At 58.4% G+C, this 15559-nt stretch overlaps 1 protein-coding gene across 1 annotated transcript in view; it reads left to right on the forward strand.

Moving 5' to 3' along the window:
• The window catches only part of DPY19L4 (dpy-19 like 4), a 28834-nt gene extending 14117 nt beyond the window's left edge, over positions 1-14717 (forward strand). Inside the window, exons 12-19 of the mRNA XM_056110893.1 lie at positions 1740-1898; positions 2454-2573; positions 5255-5375; positions 9205-9261; positions 10058-10140; positions 11619-11751; positions 12912-13070; positions 14368-14717. Coding sequence (XP_055966868.1) covers positions 1740-1898; positions 2454-2573; positions 5255-5375; positions 9205-9261; positions 10058-10140; positions 11619-11751; positions 12912-13070; positions 14368-14532 — 997 coding nt within the window. The 3' untranslated portion in view covers positions 14533-14717. The remainder of the gene's footprint in view (positions 1-1739; positions 1899-2453; positions 2574-5254; positions 5376-9204; positions 9262-10057; positions 10141-11618; positions 11752-12911; positions 13071-14367) is intronic.
• Positions 14718-15559: the final 842 nt, after the last annotated feature.

Consider the following 15559-nt stretch of genomic DNA (forward strand, 5'->3'; position numbering starts at 1 on the left):
CCACAGGATCTCCCCCACACCCTCACGAGTGACCCGTAGTACAGAGCCAGGAGTGAGCCCTGAGTGAGGCAGCTGTGGCCCCAAAACTTCAACAAAAACCCTCTGTGCACAGTGGACACGGTCCCTGTAGGTCCTTCCTGTGCTCCAGATCCCCAGGCCCCAGAGCATCGTGGGGTTTGCAGGAAGCTTTCCTGGTAAGGAGCAGTGGGACCCCCGGCAGCCAGATTGAGTTGGGGTCCCCGGTCCGCCTGCAGTGATCAGCAGGTGGGTGGCGTTCGGGGGCTGCCAGGGCCTTTCGCTTCACAGCGTCTCAGCATGTCTGGAGCGGCGTGTTGGAAGCAGCGTGTACTAGACGCTGACCTGGGCAGAGTGCCGGGGCCACACCGGCAGCGCAGGTGTCTCTGGGGCTCCCGGTGGAGAGCAGGTGTGCATGGCGGTCTCTGGAGCTCTCTCCCCGGCCCGCAGCCTGACTTTGGAAATTCAAGAACAGTTTGGGGGCTGTTTTGTCTTTTATTTGGGGAGGGGGTGTTGTTTTGTTTCTTTTGGCTGTGGTTGTGGTTTGGGGCCCACCCCCAGCGGTGCTCAGGGGCTACCCCCAGCTCCGCTGCTCAGGGCTCACTCCCAGTGGCGCTAGTGGGACCATGGTGGTGCCCGGGCTTGAACCCTGGCCTCCGGCCTGCAGTGCAGTGCCCAGCTCAGCCTCTCCGGACACTGCAGGGAAGTGCCAAGAGTCCTCCTGGCTGACTTGGGGGACCACAGGCGTGACACTACATGGTCCCCTAAGCAAGGAGGAGCTTCTGAGCTCGGCTGGGTGCAGCCCCCTTCAAAAAAAAAAATTGAGGGGCGGGAATGTTAACACAGTGGGTAGGGTGTTTGCCTTGCATGTGGCCTTCCAGAGTTCGATTCCCAGCATCCCATATGGTCCCCTGAGCACTGCCAGGAGAGATTCCTGCGTGCAGAGCCAAGAGTAACCCAAAAACAAACAAAATAAAATAGAATAATAAATCTCGTGTGTTGGGATGTCCCAGCATCACACACACACACACACACACACACACACGGAGCTAGGGACTGGAGAAATAGTCCAGTGGGTGGCACACCTGCCTGGCGTAGGACAACTTTGGTTCGATCCCTGGCACCCCACAGGGTCCCCTGAGCCCAGCTAGGTGTGGCTCAGAAACCGAGACCATTAACAGGGCTGGAGAGATGCTGGGCATCCGGGCACGTGTCTGCACGCAGGAGCCCGTAGACTTAGCCCCCTACACCTCCCGTTCCAGCACCGCCTGCCGGGATTGCCCAGGAGCACGTGGGAATGGCCCTAAGCTAAAAGCAAGAATAGCTGATTTGTTTGTTTGGGGCTTGATATTAAAAAGCAGCGAGTTGGGGCTGGAGCCATAGCACAGCGGGGAGGGCGTTTGCCTCGCACGCGGCCGACCCGGGTTCGATTCCCAGCATCCCATATGGTCCCCTGAGCACCGCCAGGGGTAATTCCTGAGCGCAGAGCCAGGAGGAACCCCTGTGCATCGCCAGGTGTGACCCCAAAAAACAAAAAATAAATAAATAAAAAGCAGTGAGTTCAGGTACCCTGGGGCCGCTCGCAGTGAGTGGATCTTGGAGAGGAGCTCTGTGTCCTTTCCCGGATCGGGCGGGCGGAGGGGGGTGCTCCCCTGCTCCTGTGAGTTGCGCGTGGCCGCAGCTGCCCGTCTCGGGGCTCAGGGAACTCCACTCTGTCCCCGCAGGAACTTCACCATGAACTGGCTCCTGTGCCAGGAGGCCCTGCAGGCGCCGTCCCAGGACTTCTTCGTGCGGCTGACACAGTCCTCCCTGCTGCCCTTCTACGTGCTCGTGTTGGTCATTTGCTTCCTCTCCATGGTGCAGGTCATCCTTCGGAGGCTCAGGTGAGCATGCGCATCTGCTCTGGGCTACTCGTCTACGATAGAAATACTCGAAGTACCGTTGGCCTGCTTTGGTTTCGTTTGGGTTCGGGGGCCACACGCAGTGGTGCTCAGGGCTGACTCCCGGCTCTGTGCTCGGGGGTCACTCCTGGTTGGCTGTGCCCTCCTGGCTGTGCTGTCAGCCTGTGAATCGTCTTTCGAAGTCACCTCTGGGCTCTGCGTGGAGATAGCTGTGGGCTGGTGCCTGCTGCAGGCCGCAGGGCCCGCTCGGACCCTGGGCACCCCCGGGAGTGACCCCAGCACTGAGCTGTGTCCTCTGAGGGACACAGACGGACGAGACCAGACAGAATCAAGTTAGCCACGTGAAACTCAGCTGTGAGCATTGACGTCTGGGGTGTCGGATGGGGAATGACGTTGGATGGCGTCACGCCTAGTTGGCCCTCTGTGCGCCGGGCTCTGGCACCCAGGAGACTTTGGTCTAAGAGCCGTGGGACTCCTGCACCCCCGTTTGCCGTACCTTTGGGTGTGGCAGTGACTGGCCTGTGCTTCCTCTCCCAGGGGCGAGTCGCTGAGGGAGAGCGCAGCCCTGGAGGACGGGCGGATTGGAGAGAGGCCTGAAATCATCTACCACGTGACCCACACCCTCCTCCTGGGCTCGCTTGCGATGGTCATCGAAGGGTGAGTGGCCGTCACCGTGCATTCATGCTGCCTGTACACGGGTCTGAGCCAGGCCAGCAGCCTTACCCCACCCTGCAAATAGCTGAGTCCAAACAGGGGCCGTCCTTGATGCTTTTGCGTTTGTTTGTAAGGACACTGGCGATCGTGGGCCACCCCTGCAGTGCCCAGGGACCAGGGGGCCCTGGGAATCAGGCCCCAATGATTGCCCTCCTTTTTGAATGGCAATCAGTGGATTAATCCAGGAACACATTTATAAAGCTTGATGCAAACCCAGTGTGTAAACGCTCCTAATCTTAACAGTGCCAGGGTATCCCCTGGACAGCAAAGGGGGTTTTCTGAGTTTCCGTACTCGTTCGTTTGTTCCAAAGTTCCGAGTGCTCAACAAGGGTGTGACCCAGAAACCGACAAGTCATTGAAATCCTCGCATGCACATGTCCGCTGGTGTGTGTCTGTAGGCCACGCTGTGGGGGTGCGGTTGCTGGGTGCTTTGAGTGTCACAGGTCCTATTAAGTTGCTTTTTTTTTTTTTAACGTAGGATTACTGCTATTTATTCAGTCATTGGTTAGGCTGATTGAATTGGGCATGAACTCCACCTTACTTTTTTTTTCCTTTTTTATCATTTTATTTATTGAATCCCCCAAAGTTTTCGGGTTTAAGTCTCGGTCATACAATGAAACATCCACTTTCCTCCACCAAAAACCCCAGTATACCCCCCATCCCACACCCTACCCCTACCCGTGGGGCAGATGATTTCCACATTATTCTCTCTCTACTTTGATGACATTCACTATTTCAACACCAAACCCACCATTATTAGGGATTTTACCCCAATACTCAGATCTGCCGAAGAGGTAACAGTAGACAATTTGTTTTCTATTGTCGGTTATGAATGATATATGATGCCGCATAGCCGCGAGATTTTGGAATTCCAAAATTTTAACAATTGAATATGGAGGGATTTCTGCCAAAACCTGCTGGGTTCCGAGATTTGTTCCTGAGTCTCTGGGATCATGGCCGTTAAGTAGCTTGATCGGGAGCCAGAGAGGCCATTCGTGGGCGGCAACTCAGGGTCTTGTTGGGACGGGGAGGAAAGGGCCGACTCCACCCCCATCCCGCAAGGTCTCTCGTGTCTCATCACTGCGGGCCCAATCCTGACTGTCCAACGACCTCTGGAGGATGGCAGCCACCCAGCCGCCAAGGGGGATCAGGTGGAGGGACAGCACCCTTTCCCCCCTGTGGTGGCCTGGCAAAAGTAACCTGCTGCGGAGTTCAGACACATTTCTGCCAAAAGCCGCTGGGTTTTGAGATTTGTTTGAGTCTCTGGGATCAAGGCCGTTAAGCAGCTTGATCAGGAGCCAGAGAGGCCATTCGTGGGTGGCGACTCAGGGTCTCATTGGGGTGGGGAGGAAAGGGCCTGCTCCACCCCCATCCCATGAGACCCTGTGTGTCTTGTCGCTGCGGGCCCAAACCTGACCGTCCAGTGGCCTCCTCTGGAGGATGACAGCCACCAAGTCGCCAAGAGGGAGCAGGCGGAGGGACAGCACCCATTCCCCGCTGGGGTGGCCCGGCGACAGTAACGTACTGTGGAGTCCGGATGCATTTCTGCCAAAAGCCGCTGGGTTTTGAGATTTGTTTCTGAGTCTCTGGGATCATGGCCGTTAAGCAGCTTGATCAGGAGCCAGAGAGGCCATTCATGGGCGGCGACTCGGGGTCTCCAGGTGGGAAGGAAAGGGCTGGCTCCACCCCCATCCCATGAGGCCCTGCATGTCTCATCACTGAGGGCCCAAACCTTAGTGTCCAATGGCCTCTGGAAGATGGCGGCCACCGTGCCACCAAGGGGGAGCAGGCGGAGGGACAACACTCTTCCCTCCCTGGGGTGGTCTGGCGCCGGTAACCCATTGTGGGGACTGGACGCATCTCTGTCAAAAGCTGCTGGGTGCTGAGATTTGTCGCTGAGTCTCTGGGATCATGGCCGTTAAGCAGCTCGATCAGGGACCAGAGAGGCCTTGCCTCCAACTATATAGCTGAGCCGGAGGTGGTTTGTGGGTGTGTCTCCCACATGCCTAACTTTTGGCCATTTACTTTCTTGGTAAACTTGGCCCCAAGTTTTTGGGGTCTGGCCAAAGGCACAGCAGCAGTTTGGGGGCATCTGGAAGTCTGAAGGCGCCATCAGGCTGCAGATGCACTCGCCTCACAGGTACAGAGTGACCTGCTGGCGACACCAGACCCCCAAGTTGCTGTTTGATGTGTTTGTCTTTGTTGGACCGCGGATCTCCCGAAGCCGCTTGCTTTGCGCCTACGCCGCAGGTGGGGCCGGGCACCCTCTCCTGGCTCCTGGCATGGGGCCGGGGAACTGCCTCCTTAATTTTCGTTTGGTTTCGGGGCCACTCCTGCTGGTGCTCAGGAGTTTCCCCCCAGGGTGCTAGAGGTTGACCTGCTCCTCCTGCGTGCACAGTCTGTGGCCAGCCCGTGAAGCTCTGGGATCCCAGTCTCCGTCCGAGGGCGACCCCGTGCATCCCCTCCCGCAATCATTTCGCGTGGTCCACGCGGTGCCAGACACGGAGCGGGCCACACTGTTGCCGGGTTTGCGCTTGGTTTTCACCGTTTGTGAGGCCCCAGGGGGCCGAGTGCCAGGGTTGGGGCCTCTCGAGGCCGCTGCTCTGACCCCGCGTGTCTTGCAGCCTGAAGTTCCTGTGGACGCCCTACGTGTGCATGCTGGCCGCGGCCGGCGTGTGCTCCCCGCAGCTCTGGACCACGCTCTTCAAGTGGCTGCGGGTGCGAACTGTCCACCCGGTCCTGCTGGTGAGTCCTGGCCGCCCCGCGTCGCGCCGAGCCCAGGCTGTGGGGCGCTGTTGTCCTTGAGTCGGTATCATGTTTTTCAGGGGGGGTTGTTTTGCTTAGGGGCCCACACCCGGCAGTGCTTAGGGGTCACTCCTGGCTCTGTGCTCAGGAATCAGCCATGGTGAGCTCAGGGGACCGTATGGGGTGTCGGGGATTGAACCTGGGACTTACGCGCTGTGCTGTCACTCCAGCCACACCCGGTGATACTCGGGCATTCTCCCTGGCTCTGCACTCAGGAACTACTCCGGGCAACCTGGTGGGGTGCCGGGGCTCATACCCGGGTTGGCCACACGCCAGGCCAGCTCCCTCCCGCTGCGCTGCCCCAACCCAAACCCGGGTCTGGTGGGAACAGCACGAGCAGAACTTCCATAGACTTACGGTAACAGGCAGAAAGAGATTCCATGAGGGGCTGGAGAGAGAGCACAGTGGGTAGGGCGTTTGCCTTGCACACGGTCGACCCGGGTTCGATTCCCAGCATCCCATGTGGTCCCCTGAGCACTGCCAGGAGTAACTCCTGAGTGCAGAGCCAGGAGTAGCCCCTGTGCATCACCAGGTGTGACCCAAAAAGCAAAAAAAAAAAAAAAAAAAAATTTAAAAAAATTTAAAAAGAGAGATTCCATGAGACAGGCGTCCTTGGGCTTCTGACCCCGAGGGCAGCTGCAGTGCCCAGGAGGCCTCACAGATCAGACTCAGCCGGAGGAAGAGGCATGCGGCTCTCGGGGCCCCTGCCCTTGTGGGCTCCTGGGCACCCGGTGCTGGCTGGGAGTCATTGCCCCCAGAGGCCGCGTCTGTCCGCTGCAGGTGCTCAGGGCAGCAAGGGCCCAATACTACCGCTTCACCTGGTCTCAACAGAGACGGTCAAAGAGCGCTCGCCTTGCACATGGCCGGCCTGGGTTCGAGCCCTGGCACCCCACGTCGTCCCCCAAGTCCTGCTAGGATTGATCCCTGAGCACAGAGCCAGGAGTCAGCCCTGGGCACTGCCTAAAAAGAAGACAAGAAAGGAAAAGAGATGATGAAGGGAGAGGAAGGCACCTGGCTCAGAAGTCAACCCAGGAGGCAAAGGACGATGGAGTCCGAGGGAAATTAAGCAGCCTCAGAGAGGAAGCGCAGGACTCTGGGTCGCGTGACTTCCGAGGACAGGAGGCCTGGAGTGGAGGCTGAGGTCCTGGTGGCCTCTGCAGCCTCGCCGGGGACTTCACCCTCGCCCTTGTCCTCTTCCTCACACTCTTCCTCACCCTCCGTCTCTCACTCAGCCTCCCTCCCCCTCAGCCTCTCAGTTAGCCTCCCTCAGCCTCTCCCTCACCTTCAGCCTCTCCCTCAGCCTCTCACTCAGCCTCTCCCTCACCCTCAGCCCCTCCCTCAGCCTCACCCTCAGCCTCTCCCTCAGCCTCAGCCTCAGCCTCAGCCTCACCCTCAGCCTCACCCTCAGCCTGTCACTCAGCCTCTCCCTCAGCCTCAGCCTCTCACTCAGACTCTCCCTCACCCTCAGCCTCTCCCTCACCCTCAGCCTCTCCCTCAGCCTCACCTTCAGCCTCTCCCTCAGCCTCACCCTCAGCCTCTCCCTCAGCCTCACCCTCAGCCTCTCCCTCTCCCTCTCCCTCACCCTCAGCCTCTCCCTCAGCCTCTCCCTCACCCTCAGCCTGTCACTCAGCCTCTCCCTCACCCTCAGCCTCTCCCTCAGCCTCTCCCTCAGCCTCTCCCTCAGCCTCACCCTCAGCCTCTCCCTCACCCTCAGCCTCTCCCTCACCCTCAGCCTCTCCCTCAGCCTCTCCCTCACCCTCAGCCTCAGCCTCTCACTCAGCCTCAGCCTCTTACTCAGCCTCTCCCTCACCCTCAGCCTGTCACTCAGCCTCACCCTCAGCCTCTCCCTCAGCCTCACCCTCAGCCTCTCCCTCACCCTCAGCCTCTCCCTCACCCTCAGCCTCTCCCTCACCCTCAGCCTCAGCCTCTCACTCAGCCTCTCCCTCACCCTCAGCCTCTCCCTCACCCTCAGCCTCTCCCTCACCCTTAGCCTCTCCCTCCCCCCTTCCTCTCTCTCACCTGCAGCCTCTCCCTCACATTCGCCCTCCCCCTTCTCCTCCCAGTCTTACCCTCTCCTGCCTCTCCCCCAGTCTCACCCTCAGCCTCATCCTCTCCCTCCCTCTCTGCCTCTCCTTCCTCTCCTCCTTCCCTCTCCCCCCCCCACCCCCGGGCCCTCAGAAGGGAAAGGCTTCATCAGGGGCAGAGACTTGGGGGTCTCTCTGCATCCTGAGACACAGACTCACCGGAAGGCGGCTCTCACCAACACCAGGACGGGCATGTGGGGTTTTGCCAGTCTTTTCCAGACGGGCAAAATCCCGCTTTCTTTTGTTGTTGTTTCTGGGCCATACCTGGTGGTGCTCAGGGTTTACTCCTGGCTCTGTGCTCAGGGGACCGTGTGGGACGTCGGGGATTGAACCTGCGTCGGCCCTGTGCAAGGCAAGCGCCCTACCCGCTGTACTGTCGTTGGAATTCTGCTTCTAATTCTGGTTAATATGTCACCGCCTTTAGCTATTTCCCATGTTAACTTAGTGTATTGCCACTGGCACTGCCCTCCCGTTGTTCATCAGTTTTCTCAAGCGGGCCCAGTAACGTCTCCTTGTTGTTACTGTGTCTGGCATATCGAATACGTCACGGGGAGCTTGCCAGGCTCTGCCGTGCCGGCGAGATACTCTCGGTAGCTCCCCGGGCTCTCTGAGAGGGGCGGAGGAATCGAACTCGGGTCGGCCATATGGGCTGCGTGCAAGGCAAACATTCTACCTGCTGTACTGTTGCTCCTAGTTTTTAATCCTTCGTAAGCGCTTTGTATTTAAATCCTTTTATTTTTCCCGTTATGAAGCAAAATTGTTAAAATTGTGTGAGCTATTGACCAAAGTCTGGTGTCTTCTGCTCCCCCATAAATTTAACTAAATCCCTCACTTTGCCGCCACTTTTACATGTTCTTTTTCTTTTTCTTTTTTCTTTTTTTTTTTTTTTGCTTTTTTGGGTCACACCCAGCGATCCAGCAATGCACAGGGGTTACTCCTGGTTCATGCACTCAGGAATTACTCCTGGCCGTACTCGGGGGACCCTATGGGATGTTGGGAATCGAACCCGGGTCGGCCGCGTGCAAGGCAAACGCCCTACCCGCTGTGCTGTCTCTCCAGCCCCCTACATGTTCTTTTTCATTGTTTTGTTTTACTTTGTTTTGGGGGCTACACCTGTTGGTGCTCAGGTGTTACTCGTGATTCTGCATTCACTCCTGATGGGGCTCGGGGGACCCTGTGAGGTGCTGGGGGTTCAACCCGGGCTGTCCGTCTGCAGGGCCAGCACCCTCCCCGCTGTACCTTTGCTCCGGCCCCCCAACACATTTTTTTAAATTACCGTGGCAGGGGGCAGATGGAGTGACAGTACAGCAGGCAAGGCATTGGCCTTGCACACAGCCAACCTGGGTTCAATCCCCAGCATCCCCTAGGGTCCCCCGAGCCTGCCGGAAGGGATTCCTGAGCACAGAGAGAGGAGTAAACCCTGAGCACTGCTGGGTAGGGTCACTCTGCAGTGCTTCCTCCCAACCCCGCCACCATGGGGAATGCAGACCCTATCAGTGACCCCCACCCCCTAACCCTCAGGGCCCCCCATGGGGAAGGTGGGGCCCATCAGTACCCACATGCCTGGGCTCACCCCTGGGCCTTGGACTGAGCTGGGAGCAGCGCGGGGACCCCGGACCGGGCTTGTGCTGGCTCGGCCCTCCCCAGTGTCGCTTCCTGTCGCCCTTTCTGTCCAACCGTTGTAGGCGCTTATTCTGAGCATGGCCGTGCCCACCATCATCGGCGTCAGCTTGTGGAAAGAGGTAAGGAAACCCCGCTTCCCTGTGGCTGAAATGCGCCTTCTCGGGCAGGGTCTCCCGAGACGCGGTTCTAACAGAATGAAAGGAATGCACGGGGTCGGGGCTGTTCCGGGGTCTGTGCCTGGAGTGAGCCTGGTGGCCCCCAAGGGGGACTCCTGGCCCCCCACGTACCTCCAGATTGCTCACGGATGCTCCGTTTATGGCATGATGCTGTCCTCGGTTCCATTCTGTACTCAGGAAAGGGTATTTTGAGTCAATAGGTCTTACTATTGAAAAGTATTTGGGGAGCTTTAAAATTCAAATATAAAATAAAGATCCTCGGGTTACCGTAACGGACCCTTCTGCTAATCACCCGTCACCCCGGGAATCATGAAGTCCAAGTCCTTGTTTGTTTCTTTAGTGCCGTTAGTGTTTGTTGAGTTTTGCTCAGGGACGGGAAGTATGCCTGATGACTAACGGCTTTGGGCCGACAGATTGTTCATTGAGTCTCAGGATAAACTGGACAGACTCATTGAAATGAGGTGAGAGAAAGTCCCCAGGGTCCGCAAGGCATTCCTGAGGAACACCAGCCAAACAGCCTTGGTCTTTCTTTTTTTTTGGGGGGGGGGGCGGTCACACTCAGTGATGCGCAGGGGTACTCCTGGCTCTGCACTCAGGAATTACTCCTGACTATCGCTCCAGCCCCAACAGTCTTAACTCCGTCTTTTTCCCTTTTTTGAGTACTTAGTGACACTTTTAAACTTTCAGGATACTTACGTATGCTTTTTTTTTGGCGGGGTGGTGGTATTTTGCTTTCCAGTTTTTTCCGAGGCTAATGACGGAGTTGATGGAGCTTCAAGAATTCTACGAGCCTGACACGGTGGAGCTCATGACCTGGATCAAGTAAGAACTGCCCGGCCCTGTGTGAGGACAGGAGCGGGCGGTGGGTCCCTGTGCGGGGACAGGAGTGGGAGAGTGGGTCCCTGCGTGGGGACAGGAGTGGGAGAGTGGGTCCCTGCGTGGGGACAGGAGTGGGTCCTGCTTGGGGACAGGAGAGGACGAGTGGGTCCCGCGTGGGGTCAGGAGCGGGTGAGTGGGTTCCTGCGTGGGAACAGGAGCAGGCGAGCGGGTCCCCCTGGGAAGAAGGGCTCTCCGGGGCACCCCCAGAGCTCGGAATCTGAGCCTGTGTTTGGGGGGGGTGTCTTCAGTCTGATTGAGCTTGTAATTCTAATTTTGTACATAAGCTCATCTTCACCTGTAAGTTACAGGTTTGAGCCTCGCCCTCAGACACCTTGATGTGGAATTCAGGGAACAAACACCCTTCCTAGGCCTTCGGGCGCCAGGGGCTGGGGTTCACACGGGATGGGTTCTACCCCCGCTGCTAAGCTTACTTGGATTTTTTCCATCTCAATTGTGCGTGTTTTGTCGTCAAAACAGGGATGGTCCCTGGGCCGGCGATCTATATGGCGAGTGCCCTCCCTATGGGGCTCGCACTCTGCCAGCTCTGCGGGTGTGAAGTCGTTCTCTCCCGCTGCCTCTGGGCGCCCGGTGTTCTTACCCTAGTTCCTCGAGACGAGTCTCTGTGTTTCTCAGACCAGCCTGAGTCTGGGGCCATGGAACTGTGGGGAGGGCACTTACCCGGACTCGGCCAGCGTGAGTCTATCCCCGAGCACCGCCAGGAGTGATCACTGAGGGACTCAAAACCCAAAATAGAGATAAGAAAGGCTGGCGGTGCCCAGGGCATACTCCTGGCGGTGCTCAGGGCTTATTCCTGGTGGTGCTCAGGATTTACTGTTCTGGGCATGCTCCTGGTGGTGCTCAGGGTGTCCCCCGGCGGTGCTCAGAGCTTCCTGGCGACGCTCATGGCGTACTCCTGGCTCTCCACTCAGGAATTACTCCTGGTGGCGCCCTCCCACTGTGCCGTGGCCCTGCCCCAAGGGGCTGACGTGATTTGGTGGCTCAGACCGGTACTCTCTCTGAGGCTCCCGGCCTGCTTCCTCCTCCCCATGCTCCTCCCAGGGGACTGTGACTTGTCCAGGTTCTCTCCTCCAGAGTAGGGGACAATGAGGTGCCGGCTGTGCGGCCCGCAGCCCCGGGGTCTGTGTCGAAGGCCGCGCCCCTGGGTGCCTTCTCTGCGCCGGGCAGCCTGGCTCACAGCGGGGAGTCCGCGTGTCCCCGGGCAGAGGTCACGGTGTGGGAGAAGCGTCCCCACCCCTGCCCCGCTGGCCTCGGCCTCTGAGTGGGTGCATGGGAACTGGTACTGGCAGACGCCTTTCAGCACGCAGTGCTCTCTGCTCCCTGGAGAGTGCTCGCCCCGTCACCTGGGAAGGTGGGCGCACGTGTGAACAGCGTGAAAGCTGGCTGCCGTTGTGCCCTTGCAGGAGGCAGGCCCCGGTCGCCGCCGTGTTTGCGGGCAGCCCCCAGCTGATGGCCGCCATCCGACTGTGCACCGGCTGGATGGTGACCAGCCTGCCACTGTACAGCGACGAGGACCTGCTCAGGAGGAACGAGAACGTAAGGCGCCGGTTCTTCCCCTCCAGACTCGGTCAGGGCCCCGGGTCCGCGGCGAGTCCAGCCCCGACCACCCAGACCACCACCTGACGGGCGGGTTGCGATTTGGCCACTGCCGTTGGGGCTGTTGTTCTCAGTCTGTTGACCTGCGGCTTGCGTGTGGCGGGGAGCAGGCCCCTGAGGACGGCCTGGCCGGGCCGCCAGACCACTCGAAGGCCCCGACCTCGCCCCTTCACTGCCACCCGGCCTCCCTCCCAGGCTGCCAGCAGTGATCCCGGGTGCAGGAGTGAGCCCCCCGTCCCTGGCCACCCCGGCCAGCCAGCCCAGCGTCTCTGCTCAGCAGCGGGACGGCTTTTGTTTTTGCAGCCGTTCTCGGGGGCTGATAGAGTCTAGGTGGGCCCCCCCACAGCCGCAGAGGGGAGAGGGGGTGCTGTCAATGGGACCCCTCCCCTGGCCATGGCCGTGGATACACCTGGAGGTGCTGCAGAGAAGGGGTGCACCTGTGTGCGGGGTTTTGCCAATCTGTCATGTTAGATCAGCACACTGAACCGTAACCTTCTGCAAGCTTTGGTTTTTGTTCCTGGATCATACCCGGCGTTGCTCTGAGCTCAGTCCTAGCTCTCTGCTCAGGACCTACTCCCAGCTCTGTGGTCAGGGCTCACTCCTGGCTCTGCTTGGGGCTCACTCCTGGCTCTGTGCTCGGGTCTCACTCCTGGCCTTGTGCTCGGGGCTGACTCCTGACTCTGTGCTTGGGGCTCACTCCTGGCCTTGTGCTCAGGCTGACTCCTGACTCTGTGCTCGGGGCTCACCCCTGGCGGGGCTCAGGAGACCAAGGATTGAATCTGGACCAGCTGCAAGCAAGGTGAGCGGCCTGGCCGCCGTACTGTCTCTCTGGTCCCAAACGTCTACAGTTTCTAGTGTCAGTTACTAGCACTGGGGAATTGGAGCCAGGACCTGACTAGGCTTTTTACCCTGGAAAAGACGCACAAGTGGTCAGTGGCATGTGGGTACGCGCTTCCGAGGGCAGGAGCCAGGGCTTCGCGATCTCTATTTCTCACCGCTCGTAGCTCGTACTCTGAACAGGAAGACTCAGTGTCCGCGTCTGATTGCATGGAGCTTGAAATGGCCTTTAAAATCCTTGTGCGCATTTATTTATTTTTCAGATTTATCAGATCTATTCCAAACGCTCTGCTGAGGACATTTATAAAATCCTGACCTCTTACAAGGCAAATTACCTCATTGTAGAGGACGCTATCTGCAACGAGGTGGGGACCACCAGGGGCTGTCGGGTGAAGGATCTCTTGGACATCGCAAATGGCCATGTAAGTAGCAACCAGGAAAGTTTGGTCAGATTGAGACTTGCCACCTTCAAACGTTAGTCTGGGGACTTGAAAGAATATCACGAAAAGCTGTGGCAGAGTGTGGGGCTTCTTTAAAGAGGCCAGAGCGGGGAGGGCATTTGCCTTGCACGCGGCTGACCAAGGTTGGGTCCCCAGCATCCCATAGGGACCCCGAGCACCACCAGGAGTAATTCCTGAGTGCGTGAGCCAGGAGTAACCTCCGTGCATCACCGGGTGGGATCCAAAAAGCCCCCCCCCCCCCCAAAAAAAAAGGTCACTGCAAGTATTGTTTCACAGTCTGGAAGGTGAGTTGGCTTTTGGAGGCCGGGCAGTCACAGCCAGTCTCAGGGCTGGAGCCCCGGTTCAGACCCTTGTCTCCCTCATCCCTGCCCAGACTGACCCGGGCACGGCCGAGGCCAGGAGGGTATTTTCCTTGGCGGACACGCTCTTACTCTGAGTGTGCTCCCACGCGCCCGGGACCGACAGCCAAGGGTGGCGTGTTCGAGGGGGTGAGTGCTCGTGTGTTCGGGGAGCTTCTGCTTGGTTTGCGGCCTTAGCTGGCGTGCTCGGGGGCTACTCCCAGCTTTGTGCTCACGAGTTGCTCGTGCCAGATCTTGGCAACTGAGCCCAGCCTCCTGCGCTCGGCCTGCGTGTCCACCTCTGGGCTGAGAGGGCACTTGGGGAGGGGACAGGCCAACCGGGCGGTTCTCGGGGCTTCCTCCTGGCAGTGCTCAGGGATCACTCCTGGCAGTGCTCAGGAACACATGGCCTTTGGCGGCAGGGATCAGTAGAGAGATGCAATATTTAACATCTTAGCTTTGTCTCCTCGCCGTGTGACCTCCGTGGAAAAGTCACTGTGGGTGACCCCCTCTTTCTCTCTCTCTCTCTGTGTCTCTATTTCTCTCTCCCTCTCTCTATCCCCCTCCCTCTCTTTTTGTCTCTCCCCCCCCCCCCCGCCCCTCCTCTGTCCACCTCCCCCCATTTCCGCTTCAAAGAATACTCAGCCGCGCTTTCTGTGGCTGTGGCCAGTTCTGGTGTCCTCGCTGCGAGGCCTGTCGGTGCTGGTGTGTGAACTGGCCCCTCCCACGCGTGGCTTGTGCTCCACCCCTGGAGCCGCTGCCCCGGGCCAGAAACGCCGTCCTCGCCTGCCCCGTCCCCTCCAGGGTCCCCGGACACACGCCCCTCCGAGCTCGAGGAGTCCCCCGTGGCGGTGACCCCCTCTCGCCTTCCCCTGGGAGCCCGGCAGGCGGTCTCCCAGCATGTTCTGTCTCTCCGGCAGGTCGTCTGCGAGGAAGGTGACAAGCTGACCTACTCCAAGCACGGGCGGTTCTGCCACGAGGTGAAGATCAACTACTCGCCCTACGTGAACTACTTCACGCGCGTGTACTGGAACCGGTCGTACTTCGTGTACAAGATCAACACTGTGATATCCTTCCAGTCCTGAGTGGGAGCGAGCCCCCTCACGGGCCGCCCGCGCCCCCCACCTGCCGCCCCGCCACTCCTTCCTTCCTGTCGCCTGGCTCGACCCTCCAGTGGCGGTGACAGTTTCCTCACAGAGCTCCACCCGGTCAGGACATCCACCTGGAACTGGAATCTTTTCAAAGCCGGATTCTGCCGTGTCCCCTACTAGTAGGACAGCTAATAAGTACCTCATGGGACATCACTACGGCCACCCTGACCCTCAGGGCAGTTTCCGAAAGCAATTCCTGGGTCACGGGAGAACTGAAAGATTCCAACCAACAGTACCTGGCGGCTGACGTGCGTGGCATTTACAGCGGGGTGCAGAGTCTAGAAAGTGATTTTTCGGGCGATAAATCAAGATTTATCGGAGTGTCCCCGAGTGCCGCTCTCCTTATCTGCTGCTTGCACAAATGGACACTTCCTTCTTGGCCTGTAGTGCATGAAATAGTCTTTTATGATTGTCTACCGAGTGATTAGTTTTTCACTTATGTCCCTAAATTTGATACCAGTTTAATCATAGACGAAGCAGTAACTTTTGTTGCCTATATATTTTTGAACTAGACGCATCAAAGGTTACTGTTAGGGTTTCTAAGAACTCCTGACCTGGGTTATGTAATCAACCCACATGTTTTTCTACCGAAGTATTGAGTAAAAATTAAATTTCCCTCAGAAAAAAAAATCCGTACACTAAGAATGGGCGAGTCTTCTTGAGCTAGAAAGAGTGCCGTTAACGAGACCTCTGTCCAGAGAGGGGTCTGTTGCTGGGAGGCACCAGTGCTTTCCCTAGGGGACTGTGATCCCGTCTCCGGGGTCACAGTGACAGCTCTCACTCAGCACAGCTTCTCCGTCTGAACGCTAAATTCCTTTACGATGTTACGTGTGTATTTGTGATGATCCTGTGAAATTCTCGGATGAGACATTTTGGCCTTTTTAGAGCGAGTCAGGACCGGGGTGGGAGAGAGCACAGCGGGCAGAGCGCTTGCCTGGCAGACGGCTGGCCCGGGTTCTGC

The sequence above is a fragment of the Sorex fumeus genome, unplaced genomic scaffold (assembly GCF_029834395.1).
Source record: "Sorex fumeus unplaced genomic scaffold, SorFum_2.1 ptg000011l, whole genome shotgun sequence".
Classification (NCBI taxonomy): domain Eukaryota; kingdom Metazoa; phylum Chordata; class Mammalia; order Eulipotyphla; family Soricidae; genus Sorex; species Sorex fumeus.